This window comes from Apus apus, chromosome 10, assembly GCF_020740795.1.
Source record: "Apus apus isolate bApuApu2 chromosome 10, bApuApu2.pri.cur, whole genome shotgun sequence".
NCBI lineage: Eukaryota > Metazoa > Chordata > Aves > Apodiformes > Apodidae > Apus > Apus apus.
This window is the reverse complement of record NC_067291.1, coordinates 19,540,577-19,556,343: the sequence shown is the minus strand read 5'-3', so window position 1 is coordinate 19,556,343 and position 15,767 is coordinate 19,540,577. Positions and strand designations below refer to the sequence as shown.

The following is a 15,767-nucleotide window of genomic DNA, read 5'->3' as shown; positions in this document are numbered from 1 at the left end:
GAATCACTGAGAAATACTCTCACCAGAAGAAGTACTTTTTTCTGCACTGAAGCCACTTGCACCCCTTGATGAGACAATAAACCAGAGGATGTCACTGGACCACAGTGTACTCCCTCATTCTCAGCTTTTTGAGTTCTCATCTTTTCCGTTATCATCCAGAGGCCCTTTTCTGGTCTGCAGCTGTGAAGGAAGATCTTAGGACAGGAGATAGCACTTCCATTCCTCTAAATCTATGGCCCAGAATACAGGCTATTGTCACTTTTCCCTAATTTATACCTTTCAGTAATTTCTTTTAGGCCTTTTACCCATTAGAGAGTCTACCACATTTTCTTTGAAAGACACATGCCCAGCTGAGATGACCATGTTTGTCAAAATGGGGGGAATGAAAAGGAGGAATTAATTCCTATCCTTTCATCACTAACACAGGACACTATTCCTAAAACTGGGAAGTTTAGGATAAGCAAGTGCAACTTTTCCTACTTTTTGAAACAAATTAACTTCTCTGAAAGCTGGCATTAGATAGCTTTTTTGTGTGTGTTAACACCACTTATTTCTTGTAATAAAGTCATATTTCATCAGAGACAATCTCCTTAATAAAAATCATCCCTAAGTTCCTATTTTTGAGGCACTCACCTTTCTTGCCATTATGAGACCAGAAGGTTTGTGAGACACTTTGAAGACCACACCACCATTTCCTGCTCCCAGCTCACTGATCTTCTCAAAGTCATCATCCTTCAGCTCTCCAACTTTTTGTTTCTGAGTAAGAAAAGCTTCGAGGCGCTTCCTTTGCTGTTCATCCAACTCTAGTTCTTCCAGCTTCTTCTGAAGGGCTTCCAAATTTGTCCTGTACAACAGAGAAAGGACAGATGATTATTAAGCTGCAGGAGCTTACCCAGCTGTTTTACAAGAAGAGCAGCAATAGAGCATGGAGGTCAGAGATTAAATCCATTATACTTTTGCATGTATGTACCACCCTGTTCAGGAGGAACCAACTTGCAGAGTCATCCCCATGAAAGAGATGCATTATTGGAACTCTAATTTAAGTAAGCAGCATTTTATTCTAGATAAAACAATGACAAAGACCAACAGATGATACCCAGTTTCTTTGAGGTTCTGTCCAAACTGATGCATGTTAAGCTTCACTACCTACAGGAGTGGCTTCATGACTCAGCAGTAATGATCAGAGACCTCACGAATCACAGCACACCACTCCACACTACTTTTAGTTTTCCATTTTCAAGGATTGTGTTGTAACTTCCTACAGAGTTTTTCTAAATGTTTTATCTCTTGATATTCACAAAACTATATAACTAATAATCCGTTCAGAAGCTTCTATTAAGACACCAGGAAAAGGTTATCAAGCACAGCCAACAAACACCCATTAAAAAAAGGCCACTGGAAACAATTTTTTCCCCTCTAATTTAAATGGGGAAAAAAAACAAAACAAAGGTTTTAAGCTTTTTGTTTTGTTCAAGGGCACATCTACCAGAAGTCTAGGTTTAAGATCATTAAGCAATACAAAACAGAAATACAAAACTTTAAACAGTAGCTAAATTTGGGACTACACAAGTTCCATTTCCCCAAAATATTATCTTTTAATAACTTCAGATCCCATGAAAACACTTCATTCCAATAGTTTGAAAACTTAAGAGTTCATTTGAATGTTCCCACTTTCAACTGCAACAATAAGTTGCTGCAAGAATAAATATTTAACAGTTAATATCTGGTTTGCTTGGGTAAAGTTAATGTGATGTTCTCAGGGAATAATAGAGTGTTGCTAGTATGAAAGGCTCAAGGAACAGAATCTACTTCAAAGCCTGAACCACTTCCTGTCAACAACAAGCGTATTTCACCACAAAATAATGAAAACTATTTCTATTAATCACTTCATAAAACATCCACTTTCAAAATGTGCTGTACAAAGAGACATTATCTAAATGCCCAGCAAGGTGCTGGTCAGTTGAGAAGAGACAAGGCTGATTCTCCAAGAAGCAATGACAAACTGCACCAGACTCAACAGAAAGGCAGAATTAAAGGATTAAACCCTCAACTCATTCATCAGAGAGCTGCACTTCCAGGCAAGATTACAATCTTTGTTTGGCTGTATGTAAGACTTAATCCAGACAAATCAAAATAATATAAATATTCACAGCTCTTCTTTATTACACAATGACTCCTAAAGTTTAAGCAATAACACTCCTACTTCATTTATCAGTTGAAATATTTGAGACAGGATGCAATTGTTAAGTTAACTTAGGAAGTGATAATGCTTAGAAGAGATAAATACAGGAAACAAAATGAGACCTTTGATGGAAAGGTTAGTTCTATTCAGTCTGTTATTTTGACATTTTAACTGCCCAAGCATAAAATTACCAGGCAACACTGAGAGCAAGTTTCAAAAAACACTCACCCTGGACAAACAATTTGGCAATGATGCTCAAAACGAGAACGGCCTCACATCGTACGTTTCCATGTACTTACCCTGCTGTAATGATGCCACCATAATTGTCCCTATCTTAGTAAAAAATAACCTAATTCTGGTGCAGATACTTGGTTTTCAGGCTATCCTACAAAAAGAAACATTCCCTTCTTTCTGTCCTCCTACCATGCTTTGCACCAGTATAGTCATGTAACAAATATCCTAGAGCAACCACAACAAGAAACTTCCCTGTGTAGATAAACGTGGCTTATAGGAACATCCAAGTTAATCTGACCTACAGACTCTGTTTTAAAGAAGAACCATTAAGAGACAGACACTTTTAAAAAATCTAATTTCTAAAATGTAAAAATGAAAGCAAACTAATCACTGGATTACTCTTTCCCCTCAAGTGTGTCCAGAAAAGCAAACAAATACCAGGTCTGAAGTCAAGGCAATTGACTTGTGTCCTTTCTAGAACACAGCTGAACTAGCTCTTATTCAACTAGGATCTCAAAATTAAAATTGGAGCAAAGTTAAGCATCCGTTACTTTCCTACAATAAACTCTGGAGCAATTAATGCTGGGCACAAACTATTTTTTATCATAGAAGATAACTCCGGAATTCTTTTTTTCATTACCATCCTTCACTTCAGGAACTAAATACCAATACATTTTCAATGTAGATAGATACATTTTTTAAAAGTATTTGTGTCATCAAATGTGCTGGTGGTAATCTACTCTCAGTATTTCTAGGAGGCAGGACTTCTATAGTTCATCTTTGAACTGAAACTACTGTAGGAATGTTATTCCCTGTCCAGTAACTATGGCTGTTATCTCACCACATAAAAGCAGGACCGCCAAGTTGCAGTGCAAAGCACATCCAGAAACAGGTGGACAAGTAAATCACAGCATATAAAGTCTTACAAATTAAACTAATCAAGACATACAAAACACAGAAGAGGGAAAACCTGAATCAGTTCATCCCTAGGACACCAAGAAAATGGTGATGAAACTCTGGTAGCTAAAAATGGCAGCATGCTAGCGTGCTAATATCTGCCTCAAGGAGCACTAGTAGTTACTTGATCTTACATAAAACTTTTATTCAGAGACAATGATTCCTATTAAAATTCATCACCATTACCTGCTGCAGTCTTGGAGCTGTTTTTTCACTGTCAAAGCACAGTGTCTTTGCCAGAGTTCCATCAAAGCAGGAAATCATCAAACCACCTCAGTGCTTCCAAGCACTACTCTAAAGCAACAGGTTATCATTTAATTTATTGCTATTGGTTTTAAAGCCAAGCACATACTAAACATACTGCACTAGGGCAAGAATCCAGCTTTTGTAATGTGATCATCTGAATGAAGCTGCAGGGACATCAGCACTGTTTGCTCTATTTGTTAAAGAAACAGTGTGGTTTCACAGAACACCACCAATACATACATTCTTACTCAGCTAGCAGAACCAGATAAATATGCTGCACAGCAAGCAGACAGTATCACTGTAGAAAGGGAAGTGTCTGAATCACTGAAATTCAGATACAATTGTTACAAGATCTCTCTTTTCCAGACCAAATACAAAGTTTTAAAAAAAAAATACACACTTGGGACAAGTTTTTGGGGGACTTGTTTGTTTCCCCCCTCAAAGTGCAGCACCAAATGCTCTAGAGGGTTGAATTATCTCTACCCACACTTGATCAGGTTGGATCCTCCCCATTAAGTCAACGTGACTTACTCCTTTTTGTACTCCAGGAATTATGCTGACAGTGCAGGGTCCTCCTCCTAGTCACATGGCACTTCTGTAACCTCAAAGTTTAAAAGACTGCAGAATTTCACAAGAGTGCAGTCTGCTCCCAAATACACCCCACCCACCTCCCCACTGACCCTCTGGTGGTGCAGAGAAACTTCACCTCTATGGCTGTCAATTCACACTGTGCAAAATGCCCATTTTAGAGGCCAGAAGACAACTGCAGTCTGACATCCTGGGGAACCCACATCCAACCCTTCAGCAGCCAGTTTGTGGAATATCAGAGAGGTGAAAAAGGTTTTCTGAAGAGAATCACAGCAAGGGATATTGGGATCTTTTCATATTCAATGCCATCTCACCTGTACGGATGCTCATCTAAGAACTTCAGAACTGTCTCACCTAACCCAGTCTCTCATCTCCTGACAATGGCCAAAAGCGGATGCTTAGAAAAAAAGAATACTGAGTGGCAACAACAACAAAATAGTGTAAGTGCACAGCAACACCTCTAGTTACTGCTGGAATAAATGCTCTGCTCTCTGCTTTCCAGAGATGCACACAGTCTTACCCACAAACTCCTGAATGGACAAGATTTGTCACAAATACCATCACTTCACCAGGTTACCAGGTCACTTTTTGAGCCTATCCAACTGTTCTTTCAAGGTTTGGTTGTAGGTGTTTTCAGACTAACTGTGCTTTTAAACATCAAAACCCCTTGGTTTAAAACCACTGCAACCATGTGCAACCCACACACAGCTGGGCACCGTAGGTATGTTTTAGTGAGTTAGGGGATCCTCAGCAAACCTGTATTCCCGATGCAGAGGTTGGGCAGGGAGGAATTCCAGATTTTGCAGAGTGTTCTCATCCTATACACCAAGGAGGGCAGAAGAGACCTCACTTCATGCTTTTGGGAGCAGCCACCCCAGTGCTGAAGAAAGCACTCATGCAAAAGATGCATTAACATTTTAGAGCATACTTACTCTCTTTGAACCAGCACAGAGAGGGAACTGCTGCCTTTAGTATGTTAACACATGATGTCAAAACAAAAACAGAAAATAAATCCTTATTCTTAAATCATACTAGTAATACTCCAAATCCTTGAGAACTTCTTTGATTCACATTAGTGAGGAGTTAATCATATACTCAACCCTAAAGGCTACAATAAAGCTGTACCAACCCTGGAGTCTACTTCAGAGAGGAGAAACAAAGTGCTACAGGAGAAATCTGACAGAGTCTTTAAGAGCAATTTGTCAAATAGTTGTTCCAAGTTATTACTATCAGTTTTGCAAGCGGAACAATTAGTATGAGTGAAAGCATAAAGTACATTGACTTTCAGATCTCCTGTCACACGAGGATACAGGCTTGGGGGTTGTTTTGCAGAGCAGTGACAGTAATGCTTTCCCCAAGCCTACACAACTGTCAATTTAGAGAAGAAAGTAGGCAGTTCACTACATCATTTCCATTAACAACCTCAATCAGGGAGCTGAAATAAAGTATTAGGAACATGAAGACATTCTGCAGTTTTGAAAAGACAGACTACTATTTTGCATGATTGTGCCAAACCCAGGCAGCAAGACAAATTTTTATTTCATTTTTCCTTTAACAAAGAACAGTTCACAGAATAAGATGGAAGGTAAAAGTAATTACAATAGTTTCACAGCTTACACCACAGGTGTCTCTATCTGGGCTAACTCCAGTCCAACAACATAAAACTTGTAGTTAAAACAACAACTCAAAAAGATCCAAAGTTGTTCTGGAAAAATCCACAATTTTTCAATTCCTCTTTATTTTCAATTCTTGTAACATGCTAGAGATCCTTCGTAAGTTACCCTTACCTTTAGGTGGGATATATGATTGCCCAATAAATATATCTGCTCCTTTCTAGAATTAATTTTAAAATCTGAAAATACTGTTGCACTTTCACAATGCAACAGATGTGGCAGGGCATATTTTGAGATTTAATACTGCCAGAAGAAACACTGCCTGTAAGAATAAGAGGCAGACAATTTGACTAAAATATTTCTCCTAGTAAAAGGTATGTAAAACAAAACTACTAGAAAACTATTGTTCCATGCAACGAAGCATCTGGCTAGGCCAATTCCATGTAACAACTCATTTTTCTAAAGCTGAAAGGCACGTATTTTAAAGAAAATACAAGATACAACTTCAAGTCTCTTGTTGAGTCCCCAACCAATGGGACAGTTCAACTACATAAACTCCTAATAAGCTCAGCTGCTGGGTAGGAATACTTGCTTTAAGCTTCCTCCCTCTTCTGCTTCATCCTCACCACCACACCATGAAACACCATATTCTCTTAAATAACCTGAAGCATGTCAAGTAACATGTTTGAATTGAAGACAGAGCTCAGCAAAGAGAGTAAAGTCACAGATGCTAGAAGTGGCACAAATTGACAGATATCAGATTCATGTCCTGGGTGCCTCTTCCCACCAGATTTTTTGGCAGCTGTTCCCAGCCACCACTTGGAGTTAGATCCCTTTATCCCGGGTGGCAGCAGCAGCTGCCAGCAAGGCTCAGGCACCCTTTTCTGGTATTTAGCTCTGTGGCTAAACAATGAAATTGGGTTATGTTTTTTCAACCCCTCAGTTACAAGGCTTCCTCAGGACTTACTGCAGCATTGAATTCAAAGTCTGCCACAAGTAACCTTTGCCATCTCAAACAAAGAAATCCAAGAATCAAATCTCCAGAACCAGAAATCCAAGTTTTTTTATCTCCTGTCATAAGTATCTGTGCACCTACCACTGATCTTTCCTAGCCAGCACTACACACAACCACAACAAAAGAACCACAGGTCAATAGTGCTTTCTTACAGACAGAAAAAAATAACTTATTTATCAATTATTTAAAACACAACACAGAGGATAAATAGAAGCTATAAAATGCTGATCATCTGCCAACACATGTATGTACAGTAGTCCTGCTTTTCCATTGTTTAGTGTCCCTGAAATATGAGTTAATTATAAAAATTAGGGATAAATATGTGCAATAGTAATGGGAACAGCATCTTCACAACTCTAATGTGGTACACACACAGCCTAGGAGAGACACTACAATGACAAAAAAAAGTTACAGTACTGCTTTACAAGGCCTATGAAGAACCAGGACTAGAATTCAGACACCTTCTGGGCTAGAGCCAAGCAAGGAGCACAGAAGCACAAACTCCATCAAAAGCTGCAGTTAACACATCAGGGACTGGGACAGAAACCAGACAGAATGTGCAGATGAAAACATTATAAAAAAAGCCAAAATACATAACTGGGACTCAGAGACAGCCACGGATGGAAGGTTTAGATCTTTGCCTGTATTTGTGACACAGAACACTTGCCAGCACGGCTATCCAGTGGAAGAAAATTTTTATTATGTGCATCTACTGTATCAATCTATACAAAAATATTCACATATAGATACACACACACATCTATATCCAAACAGAACATCTTCCCCCTAAAAAATGCATTCTGAAATAGTTGTATTTGCTGTGCTAAATCTGCTGACTCATCTTTCCACCACAATGAGAAAAGTTCTAGAAAAGCAGAGAACAATGCTGAGTTGTAAAAAAAACTGAAAGAAGGAAGAGTTGCCAGGAAGTTGTAACCACTTGTTTTAAAATCGTGTAAGTAGATTTTTAAGAAGATACTTATTCATCCATAGAATCACACATTGCTGGAGTATCTCTGTCCTAGTTGTCAGCCTGTAAAGGAAAAGAATCTGCTGCCATTCTTATTCCTTTTGCATGTGTTACCCTGTCAGACACCATTGGACACTTCCTTCTGCCAAGGCAAGGCGACTAAATCCAGGAGAAAGACCATGTCCCTAGCTGTCAGGAGGGAGAAGTTCTGCAGGAATTCACTCTCCTCCTGCTCAGACAAGACCCAGGATGACAGCAGCTTCTCCACGGATGTTTACAAAGAGATACTGAGCAGTGAATTAGTCTTTCCCGGTTGTTCAGTTCCTGCGGGCACTAAATGGCAGAAAGCCTTGCACATTCTTTCCGAAGTATAATCGAGAGTAATACTGAACGTACATCAAATCAGAAGTCATCTGATTGCTAATTTCTAGCAACACATTAGTAAGTCTTCAGGGAAAAAAATAAATCCACTGCTTCCTTTAAGAAAAAAAAAAAAAAAGTAAATCCTTGGAAGAACAAACCTGCTCCCCAAAAATTCAGCAAGCAAGGAACAGATGTTGCCAACTAACACTGTTACTTCAAAGAGACATTTTTGTTTTGGCAGTGGAATCTATGCACTTTATAAAGCCCAGTCAATCCCCAGGGCAATGATGGGAGAACAAATGCAGCTGTAAAAAGGGTAACAAAGGCAAGAAGCTGGGGAAAGCTTTTTTACTGGAAAATTTAGAACTTAATAATTCAAAGGGCACATCTAGATTTGCCATACATAAAAGAAAATTCCCTCCCCGATTTGTTTCAGAATGCTTCTCTTGTATACACTGAAATTTTTTGTCAATATCCACTCAAATAACAGGCTGATGTCTCATGTAAATTCCCCTAGTTTTTATGTTGGTTTATCTTCTTTTTAAGCCAGTGCTAAAGCAAAACCCCTCTGCCCAGAATAACAAGAGTAGCACTGTTGTTATACCAAATAATTAATTTAGCTACATACTGGTTTACCTAGTCCCTTTTCATCCTTTTTTTTTAAAAAAAAAACAAACCACCCACAAAACAACATACAACCTTCTTCAGCTACTAGGTAACACTGGAAGGTTTCCAAGCTAATCCGATCCTCTAGAGACAGAGACCTAAGACTATCAAATTAAAAGATGTGCTACTCAGAAATTGTTGTAATTACTGAATTTCAACATATCTCAATAGTATCTCTCAGGTTCTGAGTGTTCTGTCACTTAATCCTGCAAAAGCCTGGGCTCTTGCCAAAGGAGGTGGCTGTGCCTCATTCTGCTCCTAGCCTTTTGTTCCTAAGTAACCAATTCAGATAACAGATCCATTTAAAAATTAACTAAAAAATACTGCAAATTTTCAGCTGATTCCCCTGCTTAAGGGAACATGTGGCCACATCAACGTTGCTGAGAGCACAGGAAGACTAACCCGGGCTTCTTTGGGGCTAAGCTCTCAGTCAGATCAGCATGCACATCTCGATGTAAGAGCTGACACAAGATAAGAAGCATCAGGAAGACATGGGACAGCAAGGAGAGGACTTCTTCAGAAGGACCAGGACCCTGTACATGCTTCATTGTGAAATAACACCTTTGTAACCATCTACAGAACTGCTGCTGTAAGGAACAGAAAAGGAAAAGTGGTTGGATTCATGTTTACAGCCTGCACCTTCCTTACCTTTCACCTCATTTGAATAACATTTTTACACCCACTTTTTATTCAGCTCTCCTATGTTTTTTGAACAAAGACAACATTGTAATAACTAGAGGATGCATCCATGACTGTCATTAGGCTTAAATATAAGTGTCAGTACATAAGAGTTGGCATTTACTGTTCCCTCAGTATTAAGGATCTTAAAATCTTTCCTACATCAGTAACTGTAAACTAAAAGCTGTCTTTTACTTTGCAAGTAAGAACAGCACAGGTCAGTTTGACATTTGTGTTTATTTCTGCACTAGCTGTGTACACTTAGCTGTAATTTTTTTCAGTACACGAATCCAGAAATAATATAAAAAGTTAGGAAGATGATGCAGGGTCTTACTTTCTGCTATTTATTATAATAGAACACATGTTCTGTTAGCTTCTTAAGTATTATGAGAATACTATTTCTAATTCAATGAGGAACTATGCACAGGCTTATGCATATTTACAGAGAATGCCATGTGTGAGTATGCTTTAATCTAAATTTGGAAGATTTAGTGAATAACAAAAGGCTCAGAGTTTTCTTGCAATTATCCAGCATTTCTTGCCTGCCTAAAATGCATCCCCTCATATGACATATACTTTTAAGGCAGGTTAATCCTTCAGCAGCAGGGGATGAAAAAAAGAAAAAAATTCAGTTTGTTTTTTTTTCTTTAAACTATTTATGAGTTTGCAGTAATTCAACACATGCATTCAATGCAACTGCAGTCCAGCCAGATCAGTCATAAAATTCCAGGACCTAATCTTCCAGAATACTACACACATACACACAAAGCTCCTCTGAAGTCAAAGGAAATCCATAGAGAGGCTGCCCTCCTCAGAGAATTTTGGTTTTAAAAACAAAGAAACCCACCCCCTTTTCCCCAAAAGAAAGGCAGAAGCAACCCAGCAAGCACTAAAATTAACTCTTTGAAAATCTTTCATTCCCTCTAAACTCACACCTAAGAGAAGGGACCAAAAAAAAATTACTCCACGGAGGACAAATCTTCTTGGAAACAAGTCCACTGGGAAACAGCCCACTGGTTCTGCTGCTCTTTAGTAATGAGCCTTTTTAAGACTTAATGTGTCAAAGAAACTAGCAAAGACCAAAACTGGGGAACAGTAAGATGCACCTATTCTGTTCTGTTCACTACTATGCTTTTATCCAGGGAAAGCAAACAAACAAACAAAAAAACAACCCACAACACCCAAGATATATATCTGAATATAAAAATCCTATTTGAGACAAGACAGTGGTGCTGCTGTTTCAGCATGGTCTGTACATACCACCATATGTGCCATAACTGGCATTCAGCAGACTACATGCAGCAACCTAAAAAACAGTTGTACCTTGTCTCCACTGGCATTTTATAGAATAACTCTCTCATTATAAATCTGATCCTTCTCTCTGCTGCTTTGTAAAGATGCAATGAAAGAATGACAAAGTAACTTTATTTTCATGTGAACAAAAAACTTTGTGTAATACAGAATGTGGCATTATCTTGAAACCTACCCTCCTGCTTCTTTCCAAAGTTTCTACTTCTACATCTCTAGACTGGGCTTAAAGAAACATAGAATGGGGCAACAACTGCCAGGTATTCAAAGGGAATCAGAAGCTTGAAAGGAACAGAAAATGGAGATTTTGCTCTTGTTTCACCTGCATGGATACAGTAAACCATTCCAGCACATTCAGTCAAAAGAAAAGTATTCTTTTTTGTTAATTTTCTTTCAGTCTTTCCTCCCCACCCCCCCCTTATTTTCTTCACAAAATCTTTGCACAAGTATAACTCTGCAGCTCCAGAAGTACCAGAATTAAATTCAATCTGCAGCTGGCCAATGTCACTGCAGTTTCATTCTGATGATCTGAAGCTTGAGAACAGCAGCCCAGGTTCGACTCTCTCTGTGTATCTGCTCCTCAGCAGGAAGTGTCAAATACAGAAGTGAAGCTTGCAGCACAGGGCAATCTTTTGTCTCCACTGTCCAGCAGGCATTTGGAACACCCCAGAGAGAACCACAACATCCTGCACAAATAATTAAACTAATTGCTACAAATGACAAAAAGCACTGCCAGAGAAAAGCCTTGTGAAATTTTCATTAAAGTATTCAACATACATGTATTTAAATTGCAACTACCCTAATTCTCCTTCATACTCCCTTGCCAGGGGAAAAAAAAAAAAAAAAAAAAAAAAAAGTCATACAAGTGAGAATCAGGCCTCATATGCCTACTTCTTAAAGCCCTACAACCTCATGCTATGAGTTTTTTCTTCCTTTAGTCAGTGAGTTCCCGTCACCAAATAAGGATGAAGACAGGAATGGAAAGCAGGACATCCTGAATCATTCAGTCCCTTCTTCTTTCATTTCCTTCCTTTCCTCTTCCTTTCTGCCAAGAAGTCAAAGTATCACAAGCACTCATTCCTAAAAGTATTTAGCTTCAATCTTTAAAAACTAGCACGAGATTCTAGGGGTCAAATACCCATCAGAACGTGTTACAGAACCTTCCACCTCTGACAGAGTTTCCGAATTCCAGCGACTGCTGATGGCCAATCCATATCCGTTTGATTTTGTGCCAACGTTGCCTTTGGGCCTAAATAACTTCCTTCCTTCTGGATGCCTAGGTCCTTCATGTAATCCTACCACCTCGCTCTGAACCTTCATTTTACATAGCAAAGTAACTTGAGCTCTGTTCACTCTCTCTCTTGAGGCTTCTCTGAAAAAGAACAGGGAAGTCTGCAAGATCATTTGCAAAGTGACAGGTTTGTATATGATGGAAGCAAATGAGCAACTGGAGACTCACATAGCCAAAATTCCATTATTCCAGGAACAGAGCTTTAGAAAGTGTTAATGTGTTAGACCACAGATGCATAGCATACTTGAAACACTGGGCAACGTACACAGGCTGACAAACACCTCTACTGTTGATTTCAAGCAGTGACCAAAGAGGGGAAAAAAACCCCACAGAGCAGGAGAGGAAAAAAAAACAAAACAAACTTACATATAAAGGGAAAGACACAACCAACCAACAGTTTTCAATTTAATTCTAAAAATATTTCCAAGCTCTGATGCAACTACTCTTTGCTATTTGAAACCTTTCACAATGAGGATTTAATATTAGCAGGATGAGAGGGTATTTCCACGATTAATTAATTCTGGCTGTTTACTGGACACCAGGTTGCTGGATTTACTTTCACTAAGCTACTTCTTTTAAAAATACCTGACACATCTCTAAGCCTGGCAAAAGCTGGGTAGAAGGTCTTACACATGAGAAAGAGCAACAGTCTCTCAGACATACACCAGAGAAATCAACGTGCAAAACAGAAAATTAAGGAAGATTGTTGATCAGTATAAACAAGACTCAACACCCCCATGAGTCCCCAAATGTTTCCAACAAGGAAATGAGACATGTTAAAGAAATTTAAAATTAATGACATTTTTGAGTGAATATTATATTTAAGGTATTGCTTGTTTGGAAGATTAACATCAATACTAAAAGCAGCAAGTGATGGGTATATCAGATTTATTCTATCAAACAAGATTAATATGTAAACAGGATTCCCAAAGATTAAGACAATGTACCTACTACTACCTTAAAGAAAATAAACTGTGCTATACAAGCAAAAAAGTATTATTTCCTCTCCATCAATCCAAAACAAAACCAGCATCATATTTAGATCATAACACTTGGATACAATTGGTAATTCCTGCCAAAGCATAGTTTTTAAACAGCTCATCTCTGGGTTAATCATCAAAAGAGTTTGCTAGAAATGTCTCAGCAGGAGCTGCTAGATGCTGATTTGTTATTTCTTTTAATTGAGATGGTTGGGTGGTTAAACGAGATGTGAGCCCGTCTGAAAACGTAGCTACACATGGAATGCTTTAAAGCTCGAGCCTTGTAGGTCTCGCTGCAACTCCGTGCCAGGCACCCCTGCCAGGGGGAGCACAGACACACCGGAGCAGCCTGAACTGACCATACAGGGGCAGGAATCTGTTCTTCCGAGAGGCATCTCTGCTTCAAGGCTCAGTTCAGAGCTAGTCCATCACCTTAACCTAAAACTTAAAGCGGAGCACGCAGACCTGTCTCAGCCTCTTCTAACACCTCACGACTTCAGGGTGCAGCCGCGGTACCGGTGTCACCGGAGCCACCACGCTCGCCCAGATCCATCAGCTCAACACAGGTTTCAAAAGCAACACGTAACAATCCAGTGTTAACGCTTTTTCTCCCCTCGAGTGTAACCGTGAGGAGCTCAGACCCATCTTGCCCACATTTACACCGTGTGCGTTACAGAGGAAAGCTCCCAGGCGTTTTCCCCACGCACACCCCCTGACGCACCTGACGTGCCGAAGCCTGAAAAACAGATTTACTGAGACTAGCGGGGGGGAAGGAAAAACAAAACCCCTTTTCCACAAAACTAGCATCTTCAATACAGCATCTCACACATCCTTACGAAACACGCCGCTGGAAATGTAAAGTCTGGCGGTTGTTAGCTAATTATATAATCTAAGGATTCAACAGATACCATTAAGGACTACGTGAAAAGAGTTACACAAGTTTTCCTCTGTTTTTCCCCGGCTTATTTACCTCGCACACCTGACAGAAGTTTGCCCATTGCCGGACACCACCCACTGCCTCCTTGGAGAAGCCTCTTGGCAGCGACCCCCAGGGGGGCAGACACCCCCCAGGAACCACCAATTTTGATTTTTCTGGAGGCCAGGCCGTGCCGTGCCGAAGCAGGACGACTCACAGAGCAAGGAAGTCGGCAGCGCTCCCCGGCCCGGGGCCCCGCGCTCCCGGGGGCTGCAGCCCCCCCGGGCTCGGGCGGGCGGGCAAGCCGCGGCCGGGCCGGCCCCGCAGGGCCCCGCAAGCCCCGCCACCCCGCACGGCTCCACTCACTCTGCGGAGCTGGTCCCGTTGACGGCGGAGCCATCCGGAGCGGGATTGAGCTGAATCGGCCCGGGCTTCTTCTTCGGCATTTTCGCCCCGAGACGGCGCAGAAGGGAACGGACGGAGCGGCCCCGGCCCCACTTCGGCCAGGTTCGAGGGACTTCCTGCGGCGGGGCGAAGTTGGGAGCTCTCCTCGCCGCCGGTGCCCCCCGCGGGCTGCAGGCACCCTGTTCAGCAGGCAGGTGCCTGTGGCGCCGCCAGACCCCGGGCGCGCCTCCTCCCCCCGCCCCGCGGCGGAGCAGCGCCAAGCCGCTCCCGGCAGCTCCCGACGGGGAACGCTGCCCGGGCTCAAAATGTGCCCTTCTGCGCCACTGCGCCTGCGCGCACCGCCCGGCCCGCCCGCCGCGCCTGCGCCCCGGGGAGACGCATGCGCGGTGAGCGGGGCGAAGCCGCTGGGCCGCCCTGCCCGCACTGCGCTTTGCCCGCACGTCGCGGGGCGGGGGCGGCGCTGCCCTCGGGGCTCCCGGAGCGCGGGGTCCCCCGGTGCCCCCACGGTTGGTGACTTTACCTTGATGACTTTGCTCTTTTTTTGCTTTGGGTTGTGGTTTTCTTGGGAAAATTCTAAGAGCGATTCAGTTAAAGCAGCAGCTTCCAACAAGCGACGGCGTTTTCTCCGCAGAGAAAACCCCGTTAAAACGACGTGTCAGGAGCCGCTTCTATACCTCCCTCCTGCGCGATCATTAGTTTACCCTGATGTGGAAACTGCTGTATTGATAATTAAAACGTAAGCCTCAGTAGGGGTACTAACGGCCGCTGAATTTTTCCCATAGTAAAAGCCTAAATTAAAACTGGAAATGTAGGATTACAGTTCCAAAACTGTGAATTATTAATAGTTAGATGAGTATAAAAATGAAATGCCCACGCTGCTGCTCTTTAGAAGCACAGCTGTAGCTACCAGGAATGGCCAGATTTGGTCACATGTATTTCACACATTAATGTGATGGTGGGTTTATGTTGGGAAGTTCTGACTTCCGTCACTACTTGATTTTGGGGCTAAGTTACTGCATTTACATTTTTTTTTAATTAAACCTAAAGATACGACCAAGAAAATGTTGCTTTCCAGGAGCTTTCAATCATGTTTTGGCATAGACCAGCAAGAACGTATGGCTGAGAAAGTGTCATTTATAAAATAAATTTTAAAAATCAGTGTTGTACATGGGGATTGTACTTTATGAACCCACTGCTTCTTTGACAGTTTTAAGGTTAGACATAGAAGTCCTGAACTATTAGAGAGGAAGGCTGCAACCCCATGCCATGGCAGGACCCATGCCTCTTTTACATGGACTATTTGGGGGAGGAAAACACCAAGCTGTCTGAAGTTGACATTTCAGAGACCACCTGAC

At 41.3% G+C, this 15,767-nt stretch overlaps 1 protein-coding gene across 1 annotated transcript in view; it reads right to left on the bottom strand.

The window, feature by feature from the left end:
• The window catches only part of MAP2K1 (mitogen-activated protein kinase kinase 1), a 33,899-nt gene extending 19,183 nt beyond the window's left edge, over positions 1-14,716 (bottom strand). The window contains exons 1-2 of the mRNA XM_051628204.1: positions 14,374-14,716; positions 634-844 (exon numbers count right to left, since the gene is read on the bottom strand). Of these exons, the coding sequence (XP_051484164.1) occupies positions 634-844; positions 14,374-14,453 (291 nt within the window). The 5' untranslated portion in view covers positions 14,454-14,716. The remainder of the gene's footprint in view (positions 1-633; positions 845-14,373) is intronic.
• Positions 14,717-15,767: the final 1,051 nt, after the last annotated feature.